The 20,828-nt window shown below is 35.4% G+C and overlaps 1 protein-coding gene across 1 annotated transcript; it reads right to left on the bottom strand.

Annotated features, from left to right (window-relative positions):
• Positions 1–480: 480 nt before the first annotated feature.
• UBLCP1 (ubiquitin like domain containing CTD phosphatase 1) lies at positions 481–20,605 on the bottom strand. Its single transcript, XM_055561078.1, has 11 exons — positions 20,472–20,605; positions 16,709–16,906; positions 15,833–15,924; positions 15,155–15,240; positions 14,958–15,073; positions 13,859–13,957; positions 11,526–11,563; positions 10,866–10,964; positions 7,916–8,032; positions 3,370–3,497; positions 481–1,556 (listed from the first exon to the last, which is right to left on the bottom strand). The coding sequence occupies exons 2-11, from the start codon at positions 16,860–16,862 to the stop codon at positions 1,529–1,531; spliced, it is 957 nt and encodes a 318-aa protein (XP_055417053.1). The 5' UTR covers positions 16,863–16,906; positions 20,472–20,605; the 3' UTR covers positions 481–1,528.
• Between the last annotated feature and the right edge of the window lie 223 nt (positions 20,606–20,828).

Below are 20,828 nucleotides of genomic sequence, written 5' to 3'. Positions count from 1 at the left end.
TATCAACATATATAAACAATTTGAAGTCTTCAACTTTCTTAAAAAGATCAAGCCCTTTCCATGCCTAACTTAGAATAATAAGCTGCTTTTTACAGTGGGAAAATGTGCCAAAGAAATACTCTAAAAGATTCTATTCTATCTTTAAATATTTAAATTTAGCCTAATTAAAATGCTCTCATTGAATCATTTTAATTAAGGGTTCTCAAATGCTTCTATACTCTATATCTTTATAATAACCACCCCAAACAGTTTATCTTTCTGAAAACATGGTGCTTATTAGAAATAAGTAAGCTAACTATCTAATTAGTTGCTAAAATCAACTCCAAATGCATGAATAGTGATAAACACTTTTAAAACTATACACATTTAATTTTTTTCAAGAAGTGCCTACCTGAACCTAGTGTTTGTTTCATGATTCAACAAAGAGGCAAAATATCTGGAATAATATAGAGCAGATAACCAATGTCTTAAGAAAAGAAATTTATTATTTACACCACTGAAATAGTCCCCCATAAGAACAATATATACCATGTTTATTTGAAAGAATCAGATTCCTTTCAAATAGAAGAACTGTATAAAGCAATACTGTCAACACAAAACAGTGGTCACATTACATATCTGCAGGCACAAGCATTGCAAATAAATTTTTTTTCATCTTATGGCTAGGTATTTTCACTGAAACACAGTGTCTGCACTTCTACAAGACAGAGCTGGAACAGAACAAAAACTTTTTGTTCATGCTTTTCAGGGCTGAACCAGTGATACATCCCATTTGAAAATGTACTGCTTTTAGGACAATGGTTTGAGGCAGGAGTGCTTCTACTTGGCCACCACAAAGAAACACACTCTAGTTCTGGACTTTCATTCCTCAGTCTTATGTTTACTATTTGTCATACTATGACATATGTGTATCACAGCAGACGTTTTCCAGTTTTACTCAAAGAACACTGACACATATACAGACCCAAATGAAACAGGTCAGAATTTAGAAATGTAAGTAGTGGAGTAAGAAGAGAAATTGTGTTTATGACAAAGGAATAAAAAAAAAATCTTAGTGATTTTAAGCAAACCAAATTAGGTTCCTTACTAAAAACATTTCTTTTTTTGGTTTTAAAGAGAAAAACAGTAGTTTCAAGATGGGTTTGGGCTTAGACAACACATTGAGACAAAAACACAAGACATACTTGTTTCCATAGTCACAAAATAACATTGTTAAGTATACATTTCTGCCACTTCGCGTGTGTGGCGGGGGGGAGGGGGGGCGGTACTCACTACTCTATGCTGGAGAAAATATTTTTTAAGAGTTATAGTATATTCATATGGGGGGGAGCTTTTTTCTTCTTTTTTGGCGTATTGCTATGCTCTTCAAAAAATATAAAATTAAATTTACAAAAAAACTGGAAGACCAAGTATAAGCAGTTGGTATTTGCTGCAGTGTCCAGCACTATCATAATGATCTTTAGCATAAAAGCGAGAAGTTGTTCCTGGATAATCAAGTATCTTCAATAACTGCCAGTACAGCTTGTAACTACTGTCCTTGCTTCTTTGAGAGATACCTGCAAGAAATCAAAATAAAGATGTCTAAGCTGTATTACACTGTTTTCAAGTTAACAATCTAACACTCCTCCCCAAAGAAAGTTGATTATTTTAATAACAAACCTTTTCAAGATAAGTAATAACTGTTAATAATCCCTAACATGCATTAGGAGAAGGCAATGGCAACCCACTCCAGTACTCTTGCCTGGAAAATCCCATGGACGGAGGAGCCTGGTAGGCTGCAGTCCATGGGGTTGCGAAGAGTCGGGCACAACTGAGCGACTTCACTTTCATGCATTGGAGAAGGAAATGGCAACCCACTCCAGTATTCTTGCCTGGAGAATCCCAGGGACAGAGGAGCCTAGAGGGCTGCCATCTATAGGGTTGCACAGAGTCAGATATGACGAAGCAACTTAGCAGCAGCAGCAACATACATTAATTATGTGCCAAGTACTGTTCTAAACACATGCATTAATTTATTTAGTCCTCACAATATTCTATGAGGAGTTTTCAATGAGAATTTATTTCTATTTTACAGTCACAAGAGGTTAAGCAATGTGTCCAAGTTCATACAGCAAGAAAGTGGTGGAGTTCAGATTGAAAACAAGACTCTGGAGGCTGCACACTGTCACTACATACTGTCTTACTTCCAAATGTGAAACCAATGTATTAGCTAATATTATAAATTTCCCCCAAAACTCAAAGTCCATTTAATGATCTTCCTGCATAAAGGTAGTCAGCCAAAGCTGCTAAAGAACTCTGATCAAGAGTGTAAAGATGTTAATTCACTAAACAAACAGATTTTTCTTCATATTATTTTATAGAAGTGTGCAAACAAACTAAAATTTTTACATCTCTATTTCTCCCATTTATGAATCACTATACTCAGAGGTATGGGAGTGGAGAAAGAGTTCTTAAAATCAGAAGATCTAGATAAGTCTTGATGGTAAAACTTGCTCACACTGGCGTCTATTATTCCTATGACTTAGTTATTACACCATTTATAGGAACTGAGGATAAAAATGACAGTCCTAATATTATGAGACTCTAGTAAGAAGCATATTACAAGTTTATGTAAGTATATAAGTATATCTAAGTAAGTAAGTGTACGAGTGATCTGAAAAGCCAAAAGTGTAATTCAGCCAGTGTTATATTACATGAAGTTTCTTTTGTTGCTGTATTAGTGAAATCCAATCTTTAAAGATCTACTTTGAAAAGAATACTTGCAGTACATAATCCTGTCCACTCCTCCAGAGGTTTATCCTACAAAATCTTGATGTTTACATGCAATCTATGTGTACATTTGTATTTAAATTTGTGCTCAGATAAAAAGACTAGAAGACAAGACATCAAGCTAGTATCTTTCATAATCACAACTGTTTGCCTAAAGGAATTAATTTTCTAATTTTTCTGCTGCATAGAGAGGTTACTTGTAATTTTTAACAAAAAACATTTTAGCATATTTTATTTTATCCTGACATTATTTTACAGTATGAGAACAGGGATTACATTCTCATATGATTCATAAAAGAGTGACCCACTAAATGTTACAAAATAATTAACAGGTAGCATTAAAAACATGCACTAGCCTCTGAGATCCTCTCTACTAAAGAAGTACCGAAGGTCTTAAGAGATGTGGGTTTATGAACAAGTTAGAGGTTAAGACGAAAGGGAAAAACAGTTCCAGGGGAGATGTCACTAGATTACAAAACAGCTTTAGAATTTACCCATTTTAAATAAAAAATAAGAGTTATGTGTATACCAGAGATACCAGATAATTTTTTCATTCATTAATGTACAGATGAAATAAATAATTAAGCAAATGACACTTACCTTTCCCAGTATTTGTGATTCAGGTCCAAAAAATCATCTAGTTTTGCTATTTCCTTGAGGTATTGGGTTAATTTTAAAAGTTCTTTGTCTTTATCTCGATTTAGGTGTGCTTTCATAAAAGGTCTTATCTATTAGAAAACAGACATTATCCAATAATTCACATTGCAGTAAGAAAAATAGTACAAACTTGTACATTTAAGTTACAGTCAATGAAATTAATATCACCAAGGATGTCAATACTAAGAATTACTTTTATATTATCTCACTGACAGTCATGGTGTGTTTATAATAGAAGACCCCTTCCACCTAATTTGTCTTCTATTAGCCTTTCAGTCTGAACTTGACAACACCAGCTATCTTACAGCACTTCAACCCTACATGGCTTCTTTACTTTGCAGAACTACTTAAGACTTTTCCCCCTTCTATCTAGTTGCTTCTTACTAATTAAATAATCTCATTCATGTCACTTCATTCATTAAAAAGGTACACAATACAAGCTTGATTTATAGAAGAGTGAGATAAACTTTTTTAAACCATAAATTTATTATTACAAATAATTTCAAAGATCAAAAACTGATAAATTATCAGACAATAAAATGCAATATTACATATGCATTTAACCCCAGAAGTCCTCCACATAGTCGTTTTGTTATTTAAAAAAAAGAAAGAAAAGAGAAAACATTTAAATAAATTTTAAAAATCAACTTTGTATTATAATACTAGAGAATAAAACATCATTATCATATATTAGTATGGAAGAACAAACTAATGATGAAAAATAAATGTCTGATTATTTCACATCAGTATTTTTCTATTAAATTTTTATATAACTAAGATATTATGCATTGGTATAACCTGTTTTCACTCACATTTTATCATAAGTATTTTTCTTTATTATTAAAGCCTCCATTAAAATATTTTTAATTATATGAGTTTTCCCATAAAAAGTGGTCATGGTTTCTGAATTTTTAAGTTCAATATATTTTATTATGATAAAAAGTTCATTTCAAAAGCATGAAAATCAGGCTGATGGACAGGGTTGAAGACTATAATTAGTAAGGAATTTTATATCTTGACTTGAATGGTAGTTACACAAGTTCTCTGTAAAATAATGTTAAACTATACATTTTATGTATTTTTCTTTATGTTAAAGTTCCAATAGAGTTCTACTTTTTAAAACAACCTGCTCATCTATATACCACTCAAGATAGCATTTCATAAACCTTTAACTAATTTTAGATGAAATAATGTCTAGGATTTGCTGCAAAATATCAAAGAGAGGAAAACAGTTAAGGTATTATACGAGCAAACATTCATGAATTAACAAGTTGTTTAAATACGATGATGCATACATGGGGGTTAATTTATACAATTCCAAGCAGTTCTATTTTATGTTTGAACTTTTCCATTATAAAAAAAAATCTTTTTTAATCAAACATACTCCTGTAAGAACTGAATAAATCATTTTAGTAAAATATTAATATATCCTTATTGTGACTGAAAGAAAATGCAAACTGGTCAATTTTACATAGGGACATTTAAAAACATGACATTTGATCATTGTTACATATTGAGAACAATGAGCCCATGGGAGTGTTACCGTGTCAATCAAGAGTAGAGGTTTAACAAGAATTTTTATATACTTCTGTGTCATGGGAAAAACACAACAACAGCTTGAAACCAACAGAAGAAAATACTCCCATACATCCCAGGTTCTACTTGCATCAAAACAGCTTAGGGCCAAGGACCTCCACAGCTGTGAGTCAGCGGGTGGCTGACTGGCACCAGTAAGAGCTGTCAGAGTCTGCACAGATGCAAGCTCTTGTAGGAGATCCTACTTCCAAACAGGCAGTGCTGCTTCACAGCAGCAGCAGTGACTGCAGGAGATCAAGAAGAGTCTCCGCAGGGGCTTGTGTAAGCTCTGCAGCTAGGTATAAACAGGCATGATATCAGAATGTGATGACATGAGTTTTTGCACAATCCTGGGCAATACTGTAATATTTTAAAGTATTTCCTCATGTAACTAAAGGTTGTAAAAGAAACACATTAACTTCTAAACTATTAATATACAATGTACCAAAGTGATTTCCAGTGTAAAAGCAGGAAAAGATTTAGACTGAAAGAGAAAGTACAGGTTCAGTGCCTAGTAAATAAGACTTTCAACCCAAGGCCCTGCTAAGCTACTTTTACTTTCTAAACAATTGAATTGGTCTTAAGCACTATTAACAAAACTAAAATAACCCAAAGATTCTAGATCTAAAAGTTAAACCAGTTAAGTGGAAAAAATTGACTTCAACTGTTTCAGTATAATCACTGTTCCATTCTCAAGAATAATCTAAGTGATCAACATATATTACCCCTACTGCTGCATAACCAAAAAAACATTTTTAGGAACTTAGGAATATTTAGATGATCTACATTCTCTTATATTTCCACTTCCTTATATAGATAATAAAAGTGAAGTTCAGAGTAACTACTGTTTATGCATGACCGAAACTCAACTTCCTTAAGTTCAGTACTATATTTATAACTGACAAAGCCTCCTATGTTATATTTCAAACTTTAAGATTAACAAACTTTTATTATAAGAAGTTAACTACTTCAAAAATAAGCAGTCTTTAAGATCTCTGTGAAATCTTTGAGATTTCTACCAGAAGTATTATGAAACAGTGCTAACAAACACAGAGTTTAAGAGTATTTCTCAATTTCAAAACCACTTCTATGTCAATGTGGGCAGAACATTAATTACTACCTTCTTAAAAGGAGTTTTCAAAAGGAGACATGAGAGAGATTACCTATAGAATGCTTAAAAATACCTCTCCTGAATTAGAAATTTTGGAGGTGGAAACTAATATATTTTTAGGAACTCCTTCAGTGATTCTACTGAGTACTCCGGTTTAAAAAAAAAAAAAAAAAATCTTGCTCTAAAGTACTAGAAATTTGTATCATCATCTTGCTGTATCCAGAGATGAGGAGGGCCCAAATGTTGGCTGGGAAAATGTTTCTTCTAAAAACACACATGAAAGTTAATTTTTTTTTTTAATTTAAGCTCTTCTCAAAAGTCATTCCCTATCTTACTTACATGCAGAATCTAAGAAAAAACAAAAACAAAACACACACACAAAACCAAGCTCATACATAACAGAGAACAGAAAGAACAGATTGGTGGTTGCCAGAAATGGGTAGGTGGGAGAAATGAAGAAAGTCAAAAGGTACAAACCTCTAGGTATAAAATAAGTCATGGGGATATAAGGTACAGCATAATAACTATAGTTAGTAATACCGTATTGCATACTTGAAAGCTGCTAAGAGAGTAGATCTTAAATGTTCTCATCACAAGAAAAAAAATAACTCTGTATGGTGACAGAAGTGTGGTGATCATTTCACAATATATACAAATATCAAATCATAAATTATATTGTACACCTGAAACTAATATTATACCTCAACCAAAAAAAAATTTTTAATCATTCCCTGAATACCATGATTTTACCTCCTTTCCAGTACAGATACTATTGGTTTCATACAAGATTCAGCTTAGATCAACTGAATCTTTGCTCAAGACTGAAGAATGTACTTTTGTGTCTTATACCTGGTAAACCACACGGGGAAAAGCACTTCTCCTAAAGCCTCAAACAGAAATCATTTTTAAAGGGGAACATAACCACCAATCTACCCCTAGTACTTCTCTTCCAAGTCAAGAGTTTTTATATTTGTGACAATTCACTGCCTATATTAATAAAAATTCCCTCAACTATCCTCCTTGTACATCGAAGACCACATCAATAGTCTGCAAGGATAGCTTCAAAAATGTATCTGCTTCAAGTTTTTCTCTTGTCTTTTAAAGTCATCAAGAATTCAGCTTGTGGGAAAGTTTAGGACTGAGATTAAAAATATCTTAGTGTCAGGATTTACACTTCAAATGGAGATTTCATTTGTATTAGTACCATAATATAAAGCTCTCTTTTCCATTTTCATATTGTACTGACACATTGGCAGCCACAGGTACCAAAAACTTTAAGTTTCAATTTCTCTCTCACCAATTTTACACTGCTCAGACGGTAAAGAAACTGCCTGCAATGAGGGAGACCTGGTTCAATCCCTGGGTTGGAAAGATCCCCTGGAGGAGGGCATGGCAACCCACTCCAGTATTCTTGCCTGGAGAATCATCATGGACAGAGGAGCCTGGCAGGTTACAGTCCATGGGATCACATACAGTAAGACATGACTTAAAGACTTAACAACAACAACAATCCTTAATCCTTAATCCAACAATGTCTGATGCTTTCACTTTTGATGCTGAAAGTCAATGTCAGTAAGCTCATGTTGTTCCTCAGAGCTAAGTGAAAATAAAACATATAGATGAGTTGGTTAACTAAGGAGATACCATGCGAAAGAGAAAATGTTCAATTTTATATGAATTTTTCTAAACATGTAAGTTTTTCTTGCCAACACATTACCTGAAAAAATTTATGAAATTCAATAGTGCTAAAGTTCTACTACATATACCAGCATATATGAGAATAGCAAGTAAATTATGTCTTACCTTTAGTCCATTTTGTGGGTTCATTAGAAAATTTCTTCCTATGTCATCAAACATGATGGTGTTTTTCTTGCTGTAAAACTCCGAAAACTTTCCCCATATAACACCAAGAGGCTTTACCTTAGAATAAAAACTTAGATTTAACTTAAATTTCATTAATAGTTCATCCTTTCTTAGAAGCAAAAATACTGCAAAATGCCTACAGAACTATGCCCGAGTGTTCCTTTCCCACAAGACAGTGATGGCTCTGTGAACAGACCAGAACTGAGAGGCAGCACACTTGAAGAGACCATGTATCTCCCAATGTTAACTTCTGAAAGGTCTGCTCGTGTCTAATGGAACTAAGCCCATTATAACACTTTGAATAATTTTAACACGAAGATTTGGGATCAAAATAAGAGTATTTAATTTAAAAAGTAAGAATCTAGTAATTATTTAGAGTCTGCTGAGCAGTCTTATGTCCCCAGAACCTGAGGTTTCACTTGGGTTCTGTTTTCAAAACTAGCAAACCTTAACAACAATGTATCTGGCTCTTTTACTACAGTATTTAAATATTTTGTAAAGCAAAAATTGACTTTCTCTTTAGTTCAGTAGTACAGGTGCACAATTTCTAGAGCATTTGACTGCTTAACTTCAAAAATACCATAATTTGTAAATTCTTTCTTGTATTTCTGAATTCTTAAAATGAGCCTTCAAAAAGATAATTCCTCAGATATTCATATCTGTTGATACTTGCATAAATTCTCTGTAAAACCACATGAGAAGTAACAGTGATTGCCTATAGGAAGGAGAGTTAAGTGGCTGGAAGATTCAGGACGGAGGAAGACTTTTCACTACATACTTTATTTGTGAATCATGTGAACTTTTTTTATACATTCAAAAATTTTTTTAATACATTAACTTTTAGAAGTTAAAAGTTTTTTTGTTTAGAAGAAAAAGTACTTTTTGCTGAATGCAGGAGTCTCATTTGTGATACGAGATTACATGCTATTAATAACTATATGAAATTAAATGGTAGTAATAAATGATGATAAGAGTTGTCATTTTAAAATGTTTTCTTTTTTTCCTTCTATAGTTTATTTTAATATGGAGAAAGTCTCTTTTCCTATCTTAATGTTCTTGCTACTACAAAAAATGTTATTGAAATATTTTAATGTCACTAAAATTTTATTTGCTGTATGTGTTTGCATTATCTGTTTACTACTGAAACAAACCCCCCAAATACTTGAAGACAAATATACTGGAACTGAAACAATAAACCAGATTTTTGGTTTTCCTAGCCAACATAAAGTCTCAAGAAATAAGACAAGAGCTCTATGACAGCCAGGGTTAGCAATCCTACATCCTCCTAAATAGAGCTGTCATTTTGTAATTAAGTCAAGCACTATATATTCCCCAAAACATGCTCTACTTTGTTCTCAATTAGAGAAGTAACATTGCTGACTGTAGGGAAAAAAATTGTGAAAACACAAAAAAGGACAAAGGAAAAAATTTTAAATATCTATAATCCAGTTAGTACCAAAGATTACAACTAGATATTCTGGTATATTTACCTCCAGTCTTTCTGATAAACAGCGGCAGCCTCAAAGAGTTCAGAGATCTTTTGTTAAGCTAAGGGAAACCCTGAACCAAACAAAGGTTAAAAAACTATTTTCTAACAGTTTGCAAATACTGCTAAAATACTTCTTTCACTTTAATAATGTATCATGAAAAAATTTTAAAGCACTAAATACTATATCAAATAGTTAGCTGCATTCTATTAAATGGGTGAACAAAAATTTATACAATCAACTGTCTACTATGGTGGGGATTTGTTTACTGAGGATTTCTTTTTATTCCTTTTTCATTATTAGAAACATTCCTATGTTTAACATTTGCCACACTTCTTTTCCCTATTTAGATTTAGTAAATGTACCACTTCAGCAGATAATAAATTACATTTTCTCCTGATGTATTTTAATTTCCTTTACTGAAAAATCCCCATGCACATAATTTGACTTATGATGGACAATTTTAATACTGTCTCTTCTAAATTTTCCTAGTTTGCTAAGTTCTCCCCAATTCCTATTAGTCTGTGTGTTTCCAAAAGGCATGGAACCAGGTGTTCTCATCTCTTTATTCCCAACAGTGCCCATTGCAGGGCTTTGCAGATACTAGAAGTTCATAGTATGACTAGTTACTTGATGAGTAAACAAAGTGAAGAAACTTAATCTTTTTAAGCACAAATCTTTTTTGACAGTTCTTCTTATTTTCTTCAGGCCTTCACATACGTCACTCCAAAGACATGCATCATGATGTATCTGCTTTTATTTATCAGTTTCATATAGGCCAAGACAAGTATGTTCTGGTCTGTTTCTACTATCTTCCCTGAAGATATCCAGTATTTTTTCTCATCTACTCTGTCTCCTCTACACTGTTGGAGAAGGCAATGGCAAGCCACTCCAGTACTCTTGCTAGAAAATCTCATGGACGGAGGAGCCTGGTAGGCTGCAGTCCATGGGGTCGCTACAAGTTGGACATGACTGAGCGACTTCACTTTCACGCGTTGGAGAAGGAAATGGCAACCCACTCCAGTGTTCTTGCCTGGAGAATCCCAGGGATGGCGGAACCTGGTGGGCTGCCGCCTATGGGGTTGCACAGAGTCGGACACGACTGAAGCGACTTAGCAGCAGCAGTAGCAGCAGCGTTCTGTCTTTAGCAACACTGTGCTGCTATCATCATAGGACAATTAACCATGACTTTTCCTGACAGCCCTTCCTTAAGCTTCTTAATTTTGTCACTAAAATTCAAATCTATTAACCTGAAATACAGCTTCCTCTGTCAAAACTCAACTGATACTTTATTAACCAGTCGGATTTCTAAACTCTTTGTGTAGTTTATTCCATCAATATAAATGCAAATAGTATATCAGAAAACAAGCAAGTCTTTAAATAAAAGAAAAATGACTTCTTACATCTATTAATCCTCTCCTCGGAGTATGCACTGTTATCATAGCAGCACTGTCCAACATGAAGGTAATCTTGTAATTTGCATTTGTACTCACTCCCAGCTCCTATAAATATAAATGTTCACATGGTTAAAATATAATAATGTAGACAATCCCAGGCTTTATGAATAGCCCAGCATAATTTCCCATTACACCATCTTTCTATACCCCTGGCTACCACATCTTGATCAACAACTGGCAAGCATTTTAGTTTCACTAAGCAGATTGAGTAAATAGTAGTCCAAAGAACCCTAGTCTATTTAGCTTCCAAACGAGGGGCCCTTTTCAACATACTACTAGAAACAGGTTACTTCCTAATTCACTATTTTAGAAGAGCATCACTCCTTTAAGCATCACATACCAGACAAAAGAAGGAAAATAAAGTGTTAGCGTAAAATGAGGGAAAGAGGAACAGGAGCTTTGCTGTACTTTATCTTGAAAAAGACATAGGTAGGTAATCAAAGCAAATCACCACTAAGCAGACTTGAAAAACACCTCTAACTCCTGATATTGGCATTTGTTTTGGTACTAAATGTCCTCCAATCACAACGAAATTAACTCAGAATTTTCTAAAAAGACAAATGCAGTTTCAAAATGTTCTTAAATGGATTGTTTTCTAACACTTACTTTCATTTTAGCTTCAATCCACTTCATATTTGTTGCAGCTAAAACATGAGGAATGATAACACAATATATATGAAAAGTTTGAACTTGATTTAAAAAAATCTTTCTTCTGTATAAATTAGTTTCTAAGCAATACTAAAAGTTCAAATATACCACAAATAATCCCTAGCATAATTTATGGTTTTCTTTTAATTATTTATAAAAACAAACTTATTTTACTGTGTCTTCAAGACAACAATTTTTAACTTTTCTCTAAAAGATATCGGTCACCAATGCTCAAAGGAACTCTGAACCTAGGAAATTCATAAATCAAGCCCTAATCACCCTTTTAAAAACAGCCCTGCTACTATTCTCCATCAGTTCTAAACTTGAATTTAGGGTGCCTGGATCTCCATTTTTTTCTATGTTCCCCCTGCCAGGTAACACACAGGTGGCGGGGGCGGGGGTTGTGTGGGTGGGGGCGTGTGTATGTATGTATGTCAATATAAGCAGATGAATACATATGTATGTCCATATAAGCTAATGAAAATTAGAATTTTTCCAGGTCTGGCAAACTTAGTGATCACTGAGTCCAGCAGCTTTTAACAAGTCTGAGACAACTAAATTCATAAACTGCATCTATGTTATGTACCTGCTCACTGTCAGTCACCAACCACTTTGAGATCACTGACATTAAAATTCAACCTTCAGCTTCATGTGCATTACTCATCTCAAGTTACTGGACTTAAACTACATAGTTATTACAGAGTAAAATATTTCAAAAGGGAAAAAGGAGCTCAATTATTTAAAGTGTGTATACACATACATGTATGTTATTTTTTAAGGGCAAATGAGGTACCTAAGTTCTTGGAATAAAAATCTTTAGTACACATAAAAGAACCAAAATCACCTTACACGCAAAATTGGTCAGCTGAACTAAAATTGTAGAGAATGATGTGTCTACAATGACAACAAATCATGTGATAGGGAAAAATAACTTTTTAATTCAGTATGTATTTTGAATCTGTAATTCCCAGATGAAAAACAGATTCTCAGCTAATAAAAAGGATTTCTTAACTATTAAGCAATTATTACGTCAGACACATTACTAGTTGCTATATCAATATTTTATTCTTATAATTATCCTGTAATATAGGTTTCCTTATCTTCATTTCTCAGATGAAGAAGCTAAGGCTCAGAGCAATTAACTGACCTGCCCAGTATCAGGAAGGTCAGAGCCAGAATTAAAACCTTAGTCTACTTAGCTATAAAATGAGATGCCCTTTTCAATGTACTACTATGAAATTTATAAAAATAACCTATTTTAAATATATGATGTAAAAAGTTCTCAAAATCCCTAAGTCTACTCCAATAACATTTAGAGGATAAACGTTTTTCTCAAATGTCATCTCAGAAGTCAGAATTGCTAAACACAAAACTGTTTTTCAGGAAGCTTTCTTCTCTGTATCTTAAAAATCAGAAAATTATATGTTTAAGTATATATTTCATTATAACGGATATGCACTCATGTTAGTACTGAACTATTGAAATACTCTGATTAATAAGAGAAAATACAAAGGAAATTTACAGACTGCAGAAGTATGTAGCCTCTATAATCAGTAACCTAATACAGTTAAATGTACCATCTTTAGCTGATGGGAGTTTATTAATTCACAATTAGGATAGCTCTTTTCTGCTTATGACATTGCCAAGAGAAAACTTAAAATGTTTATGGGAAGGTGAGATGTAAATCAATACACCACTCCCCTTTCCTTTTCAGAAAATCATGCCACAAAAAAACAATGTCACCTCAACTGAACAGTGTGCTCAGTAATGCAGTAAATTTACTTTTCTGGAGCAAACTCACTCTTGTCATAGACCTACAAGTTCCCGGGATGGCAGACCACAACTTGAGTCACACTGCTTTAACCCACTTAATAATTTTCCCTAAGTAAATTCACATTGCCTTTATTTCTGAACTATATCACTGTAAATTTTTTTAATACATACGTTTCTCTAATGTTCTGAGACCAGAATAATGAAGAAAGGAGAAAGCAACAGTATACTAAAACATCAAAGATTCTATAGTAAATATCAGAAAGAAAAGATCCTTATCAAAGTGGGGTCTTGTAAAAACAGGCCATTTTATTTCACACTATAAACTACTCTCTTCCTATATTTAAGTATTTCAGTGGTATTGGCAAATACATGTATACGTTCACACTGTGATGAATGAAAGTATCAAACATGCTTCATCAGAAATTTGCAAAATAAAATTTAAGTCACATTTTAAAAAGCAAAGTAATATAAGCAACAACCTTATTTTCATGAAAATCTAAACAAGAAATACAGCTTACACCAAATAACAATGTCATAATCCTCATATGCAGATGTTAGGAATTCATGAAGATATGGCCGCATTAATTCTACCCCAGTCTCTGCACAAGACCTATGGTCTAAAAGAAAATCAGTTAGAAATGATGATTAGTTTATTATCATGGACAAGTATCTAACATCAATTAAACTTCTGAAATATAACAGAAACACTCAAAATACTAACTACTTCAGACTAACTTCTATCAGCTGACAGAGGGACATCTTCAAAGCACACAATTCACTATTCTTGCAATCCAACTGTAACTGATCAATTCTGTTCAATTTGCAAAGAGCCAATACCCAGAATTCAGGCTTATATAATAAACAGTACGTTTTCTTCTAATCTCTAAAACATAGATCTTATTTTAGGATATGAAAAACAAACTAGGGCCAGATATACTCACTTTTTAGCCATTCACCTTCCAAATATAATCATATTTCACCAAAATGACAGATTCAATTAATTTACTAATCAAATTTTAAAATAAATGTACACTAACTTATGACATGTACTTAAAGGTTAGGATTAGAGGTAAATATGATCATTTTAATGTCAGGAGTTAACTAATTATTTCTGGCAATATTAAAGGATGAAATGAACATCTTTTTTTGTTGACATGAAATATCAAATGTCAAATTCTTAAATTCAAGAATCTGTCTTGAACATAACAGAAAACCAGAAATAAACTATCAAAAATGATTTTTAAATAATCCTCATACAATGTTAATAAATAGGTAACAGCTTTATTAAATTATCACATATTCATAAACTAGAAAATCACCAGACCAAAAAACACATATATTTAACTCACAATGAATACAAAATGATTGAAATGTTGAATATATCATTAAGTAAACATGAAAAGGATATACATATAAATATCCAGGAAATTAACACATAAAAAAAGATCTCTGGATCTTGGGATTACATATGACTTCTTTTTTTTTTGCTTACAATAAATGATTTACTTTTAAAATAAAAAGAAATGCTTTCAAGTAATTCATAGCGCAAGGAAAACACAGAAGGGGAAAATGCTGTTACGGGTAACAGACGATGAAGCACCGTTTCAGCTGACTTACCAAATAATGTATAATCAACATCTAGTACCAAAAGTTTTTTCCCTTCCCTGGGAGGATTCAAAATTTCCACTTTGTACTCTTTTACTCTGCGGGAAATTTTCAGTAGGTTTTCCTCCCTAATGAAAAATAAAATCAGATGAAAGATTCACTTTTTCTTGTATTACAACCAATTCCCTTTGATGATGAAAAGCACTCACCTATTTTCTACTTCAACTACTTCATCTTCAATATCAAAGTCATTAACAACGTCATCATTGTCAGGAGGTGGACCTAAGACATCTTCCTATTAAGACGAAAAACAGTATTGCTTTACCATATTATCTTTAACATAACAAATATATGCATAGCATAAAAAATTAAGAGATACAAATTGAGTCCAAAAGTCTTGCAAGCACACGCTATGGGAAAACGTCCACATTTTATGTATGTTCACTGGGCAGATTTACCACGTTAAACTTGACCATTATCACTACTACTATACTAAAAGCTGCCTGTGTACACTGACAAGTTCCCCAGTGTTTGCTTTCTGCTGAGTTAATACCACAATCATTGCGCAGTTTTTACTTTGTATTGACTATTAAACTGACAATTTTACCACAATTAAAACTATGATGTAACAGTGTGATATAAATCATAATGTCTTCAGTCTCGGTGGCTCAGTGGTAAAGAATCCACCTTTAATGAAGGAAATGTGGGTTTGATCCCTGGGTCGGGAAGATCCCGTGGAGGAGGAACTGGCAACCCACTCCGGTATTCTTGCCGGAAAAATCCCATGGACAGAGGAGTCTGGAGGGTCGCAAAGAGTCGGACATGACTGAGAGACTAAGCACGCACGCATCTTCAATGGGACAAATGTAACAAAAGTAAACATTTACCAAGCTCTCCTCACGAGTTCCCATCATCATGATTTTAGTATTTGGTTTCAGTTTGAGAGCTCCAAGCTTAACATCATTTTCTGCAGGTTTGCCTACAATACAAGCAAATGAGTGTTTTCTCACTAAAGTTCAGGTGCTGGTTTCACTATCCCATTATACAAAACCCTAACATTAAAAGATTCCACAGCAGGTTCTTGTCCCTTAAATTAATAAACTATTACTGCTGAATTAGCAGTTTCTAACACACTATCAAGAGCAATTAATACAAGGTTGGGTTTTTTCCCCCAACTCCGTCTTAGAGGAACATCTTTAATTCAACTAACTAAATAAAACTCATGTTTTATTCTTATTCTGTTGTTCAAGATGAAGATAACTGTTTTCCAGAAAGTCCTAAAAATTGAGTGCCTGGGATAACTGTAGATTTACTGCTACTCAGAACTCACTCTTCAATGATAAAACAAACAAAAACACCTTAAAAGTGCCTTTTAACTGAATATGAACATTGCTGATAATTTCTAAATCATTATTACTTTCAAAAGAGAAAAGGTTATTTGGAGAGAGTAAAAGGCCCAAGCTGTAATGAAAAGACTGTACTAGAAGACAGATATTACAAATTACACTCTTTACCTGGGACTTCCATGTCCAAGGTTTAACAAGCAAACATCAACTGTCAGAGGAAATCAAAAGTAATCTTAATAGTGGTGTTATTTCCAAGTATCCTTAAATATTCTTACTTGTATCACTAAAATAGTTTAAGGGATATCCCTATCAAAGAAACCATCAGGGGGAAAGACTTATTAAGGTGAACTGATAATAGCTAATGTAAAGATTTATAAATATATCAATGCAATAAATTTAAAGAAGGGAGAAAATTACCTTTAACTTTGAGCCCAAGTAACTTCTGGCGTTCTGGTAGCACTCCTGTAAGGGTCTTGAGAAACTGTTTGAGATCCAGCACAGTATCATCTTCCGAAAGTGTGGTCACTGAATATTCCTGTCCACCCCATTTTACAATGATAGGAAGAGCCATCTTTGAAACATATGATAAGGCAGTTTTCCTTCTGAAAAAGATACCTAGAAAGAAAACCATATACATGTTGAAACAGACATATCAAAGATGTCATGGTCATACAGCAGAAACTAACACAACATTGCAAAGCAACTATATTCAACAAAAATTTTTAAAAAGATGTATCGAAGCTCTAAGTCTTATAAACTGCATCCTTTGAGTCCTATTTTACAACTTGATGGTACAGAAACAGGATTTTCTACTTATAGAAATGTTATCAGAACACCAAAAGTTATTAGAAGTCAAAGTTAAAATTCCTCCATGCTCCCAACTTTTAGCTTAGTTACAACCCGCTAATATTCTATCAGATTATTCCTGTTTGGAAAGCTGCAATCATGAGCTACATATTTCTCCCTCTCTGATCAGGTTTGTGCTACAGGCAAATTCCTCCATGATGGACCATCCATGTTCATTTACCATTTGCAAGGTAGGACAGTGAGTTGTTATGAGCACAAACTGTTGAGTCAGATTACCTGGGTTTGGAGTTCAGGAATCCCACTTATTGGCTATTCGACCTTAGGAAGTTAATTGACTCTTAGTGCCTAGGTTTCCTCATCAGTAAAATAGGGATGATAATACTACCTACTTCTCAAGGTTCATGAGGAGTAAGTTAATTTTTGTAAGTCACATACTACTTGGCACATAGGTAACACTATGCAAGTAAGTATTGGTTAAATAGTTTCAAAAACTAGAACTGAAGTGTTTTAGGCACAGCATTAAACAAATGGTAAATGGCCATTATTTATTTCAGATTTAATAAACAGGGCTTCCCTAATAGCTCATTTGGTAAAGAATCCGCCTGCAATGCAGGAGACCCCAGTTCAATTCCTGGGTTGGGAAGATCCACTAGAGAAAACATAGGCTAGCCACTCCAGTATTCTTAGGCTTCCCTTGTGGCTCATCTGGTAAAGAAACCGCCTGCAATGCGGGAGACCTGGATTCGATCCCTGGGTTGGGAAGATCCCCTGGAGAAAGGAAAGGCTACCCACTCCAGTATTCTGGCCTCGAGAATTCCATAGATTGTATAGTCGGACACAACTGATTTTCACTTTCACTTTTTCACAGGGGATGAGATGGTTGGATGGCATCACTGACTGGATGGATATGAGTTTAAGCAAGCTCCAGGAGTTGGTGATGGACAGGGAAGCCTTGCGTGCTGCAGTTCATGGCGGTCACAGAGTCGGATACAACTGAGTGATTGAACTGAACTGAATACACAGAACAGTTTTTACACAATCTCATTTAACAAGGTTGTTTGGTAAGAACTGTCTCTCTTTCACTGTGAAGGAAACAGGAGTTTAGAAGTGAAGTGAAAGTCGCTCAGTTGTGTCTGACTCTTTGTGACCCCAGGGACTATACAGTCCATGGAATTCTCTAGGAGTTCAGAGAGGTTATGTAATTGGCTCATGCGCAAACAGCTGATAAATGAACAGGTCTTCTGACTAAATCTCAAGTTTCTTCCCCTTGTGTCTCTCTTGAATTGAACTTAAGGTACCAAAGATCAGTAAATACAAAACCCACAGGCACAGATAAAGTACACAAAGATTATACAGCAGCTGCCGCTCATGAATGATAGCAGGTAGGTCTTCCCCGCCATAAAGCTTTCTCCCCAACAGGTCAGAGAACTAGATCTTTTTCATCTCAAAGCAGTGGTATTTGCAAACGCTGTCATAATATATTATGACTGCACTCTTCAAGTATTACAACCAACAACAAGAAAGAAGGCAAATTCTGAATCTTAACATGCAAATGTAATTTGGAAACTCAAGATGTCTTCAGCATGCCCATTGAAAAGAGCACCATAAATTCACTTACATTCATTCTATGTTTATAACCTGCTCTACAAGAAGGTATGCTACTTTAGAGCAATGTATTCTATTTGGCAAGAACGTGCTCTAACAAATGCTATACCCCTCAAAAAAAAAAAGCCAAATAGGCCTTTTGTGTCAAACTGAAATACCATTTAAATATTATTTTTCTGTGAGAAGTGGAAATAAAAATGAAAACTTACAAGAGCTAGGAATGCAAACAGCGCTAATACAGCACGTTGTATTGGGCAGAACAAAACATTTGAAGCGACATCACCTCAACTCTAGGTGGGTGCAGACAAATCATTGTGCCTCTAGATGAGTGTTCTCAAAGTGTGGTCCCCAGACCATTCAACAGCACTGACCCCACTTGGTAACCTGTTAGAAAGGTAACTGGGCCTGGAGAGAAGAGACCTAGCAATTTGTGTTTTAACAATCGCTGTTCCCACCTACCCCCCATCTTTGAGGCATCTTAAAGTTAGAGAGGCTCTTCAATTTTCTCAGCCTTAAAAAAGAAAATGTGCCAGACGGCATGGGCTGTGTGTGCTTAGTAAAGCAGTATACAAATGTTACATATCACCCATGCCACAAGTGGATTTCCAAACTGACAACTGCTCTAAAGGACTAGGCACAACAAAACAAATGCCATAAAAAAGTTTAATGCAAAAGCCCTTAAAACTGTTTTTCAAAGTTATACTGAACTTTACTCCTTGAATATTTAGATCATTCACAAGAATGGAGCAATGCAATGCAAATGCAGGAGTCATTTTCTGTTTTCACATTTGGCCTTTTCTTACACAATTTTAATGTTTTGTGTCATTCCAGATCTTATCAGATTTATAAAGTGAAAAACTATTTTGGGGGTAGGTATGGCGATCAAACCCAAATAAGTTAGCAAGGAACATACCTTTATGGTGGTGAAACTACGGTCAAGAACGGCTGTCTGGATAAATTCTTCCAACCTAACATACAGTGGTCTAGTCAAGGTAGTAATGTTTACCATGACAATAGCTTTAAGCCCTGCAATAACAGCCGTGACAGCACTTATAAGCAATACAAATGGTGGTGAAAATAGAAAAATTATAATATGCTCGACAATTTTATTGAATAATCTCATTTAAGCCTCACAATCCTAAAGTGACAACTACTGTCTTCACTATACAGACTAGAAATTTGAAAAAGAAAAAGAAGCTGCTCCAGACCACACAACTAAAAAGTAGCAAAGGCGGTCAATTTGAAAGGACCTTCAGCCTAAGTTAACACCTTAGGAATTGAGGGGAATTAACTTTTCAACCTGCCTACTACTGAAGTACTGTCAACTCGTTCTCTGGACAGCACGGCTGCAGCAACTGCGAGCGAGTGCAGAGAAGCGGCAGCTAGGGGACAGCACAGAAGACAGGCAGAGACCCCCCAAACCCAGAAGCGCTGGGATGCGTTCAACAGGGAGGGGGAAGAAATGGACAAACCCCAGACGAGAGAGGAATGAGACAGGAGGACGCAAAACCCCACAGAGGCGCGGAAAGCCCTCCACCCAGGCGAGGAGGCTGGATGCGAGGGTGGCGGCCCCTGTGATGAGCGGGCCGGGGCCGAAGGCCTGGGCCGCGCACGGACCAGGGCAGCCGCGGGCGGGACACCCTAATGCAGCCCCAGCCGGCGTGCCAGGCCACAGTGAAGGTCGCGCACCGAGGACAGCAAAGCTGCGGTCCTCCAGCCCAACGGTGTTTCCGCGGGTAGTGGGCAGGGATGCCCAGCGTCCCCTCACCTGGAGCACAGCGGAACCGACAACAGCGGATGCAGGAACCGACCGCAGAGGAACCCACGGCGACCGGAAGTGAGAGGCGGGGACCGGAACCGGCTAACGAACCGGAAGTTAGAGTTTGAAACGGAAGCGCGCCAGAGACGGGACAATCTCTTTCTTTGTTTCTCTTCGTGTAGTGATACTACGTAGTCGCCGCCAAGAACTGCCTCACCGCGACAAGGGAAGCAGACCTTTCGGAGACTGTGACCGCTGTACACACACCTGCGACGCCTGGCTGGCTGTGGGCGCGCGCCAGTTCTGCGCATGCGTCCCGGTGGCGGGCTCTTGGGCGGGAGCCGCGGGAGTATGACGTCTGTGGTA

The sequence above is a fragment of the Bubalus kerabau genome, chromosome 1 (assembly GCF_029407905.1).
Source record: "Bubalus kerabau isolate K-KA32 ecotype Philippines breed swamp buffalo chromosome 1, PCC_UOA_SB_1v2, whole genome shotgun sequence".
Lineage (NCBI taxonomy): Eukaryota > Metazoa > Chordata > Mammalia > Artiodactyla > Bovidae > Bubalus > Bubalus kerabau.
Note: the sequence above shows the minus strand (reverse complement) of the source record. Positions and strands in the feature narration are given on the sequence as shown.

What these genes read in the sequence shown, in the direction of transcription:
- UBLCP1 (XM_055561078.1), bottom strand. Translation starts at nt 16,862, where the DNA reads ATGGCTCTTCCTATCATTGTAAAATGGGGTGGACAGGAATATTCAGTG. An exon ending in ACTTGGGCTCAAAGTTAAAG is followed by an intron (nt 15,925 to 16,708) that starts GTAATTTTCTCC and finishes CTTGTATTGTAG; the next exon opens with GCAAACCTGCAGAAAATGAT. An exon ending in AATCACAAATACTGGGAAAG is followed by an intron (nt 1,557 to 3,369) that starts GTAAGTGTCATT and finishes GATTTCTTGCAG; the next exon opens with GTATCTCTCAAAGAAGCAAG.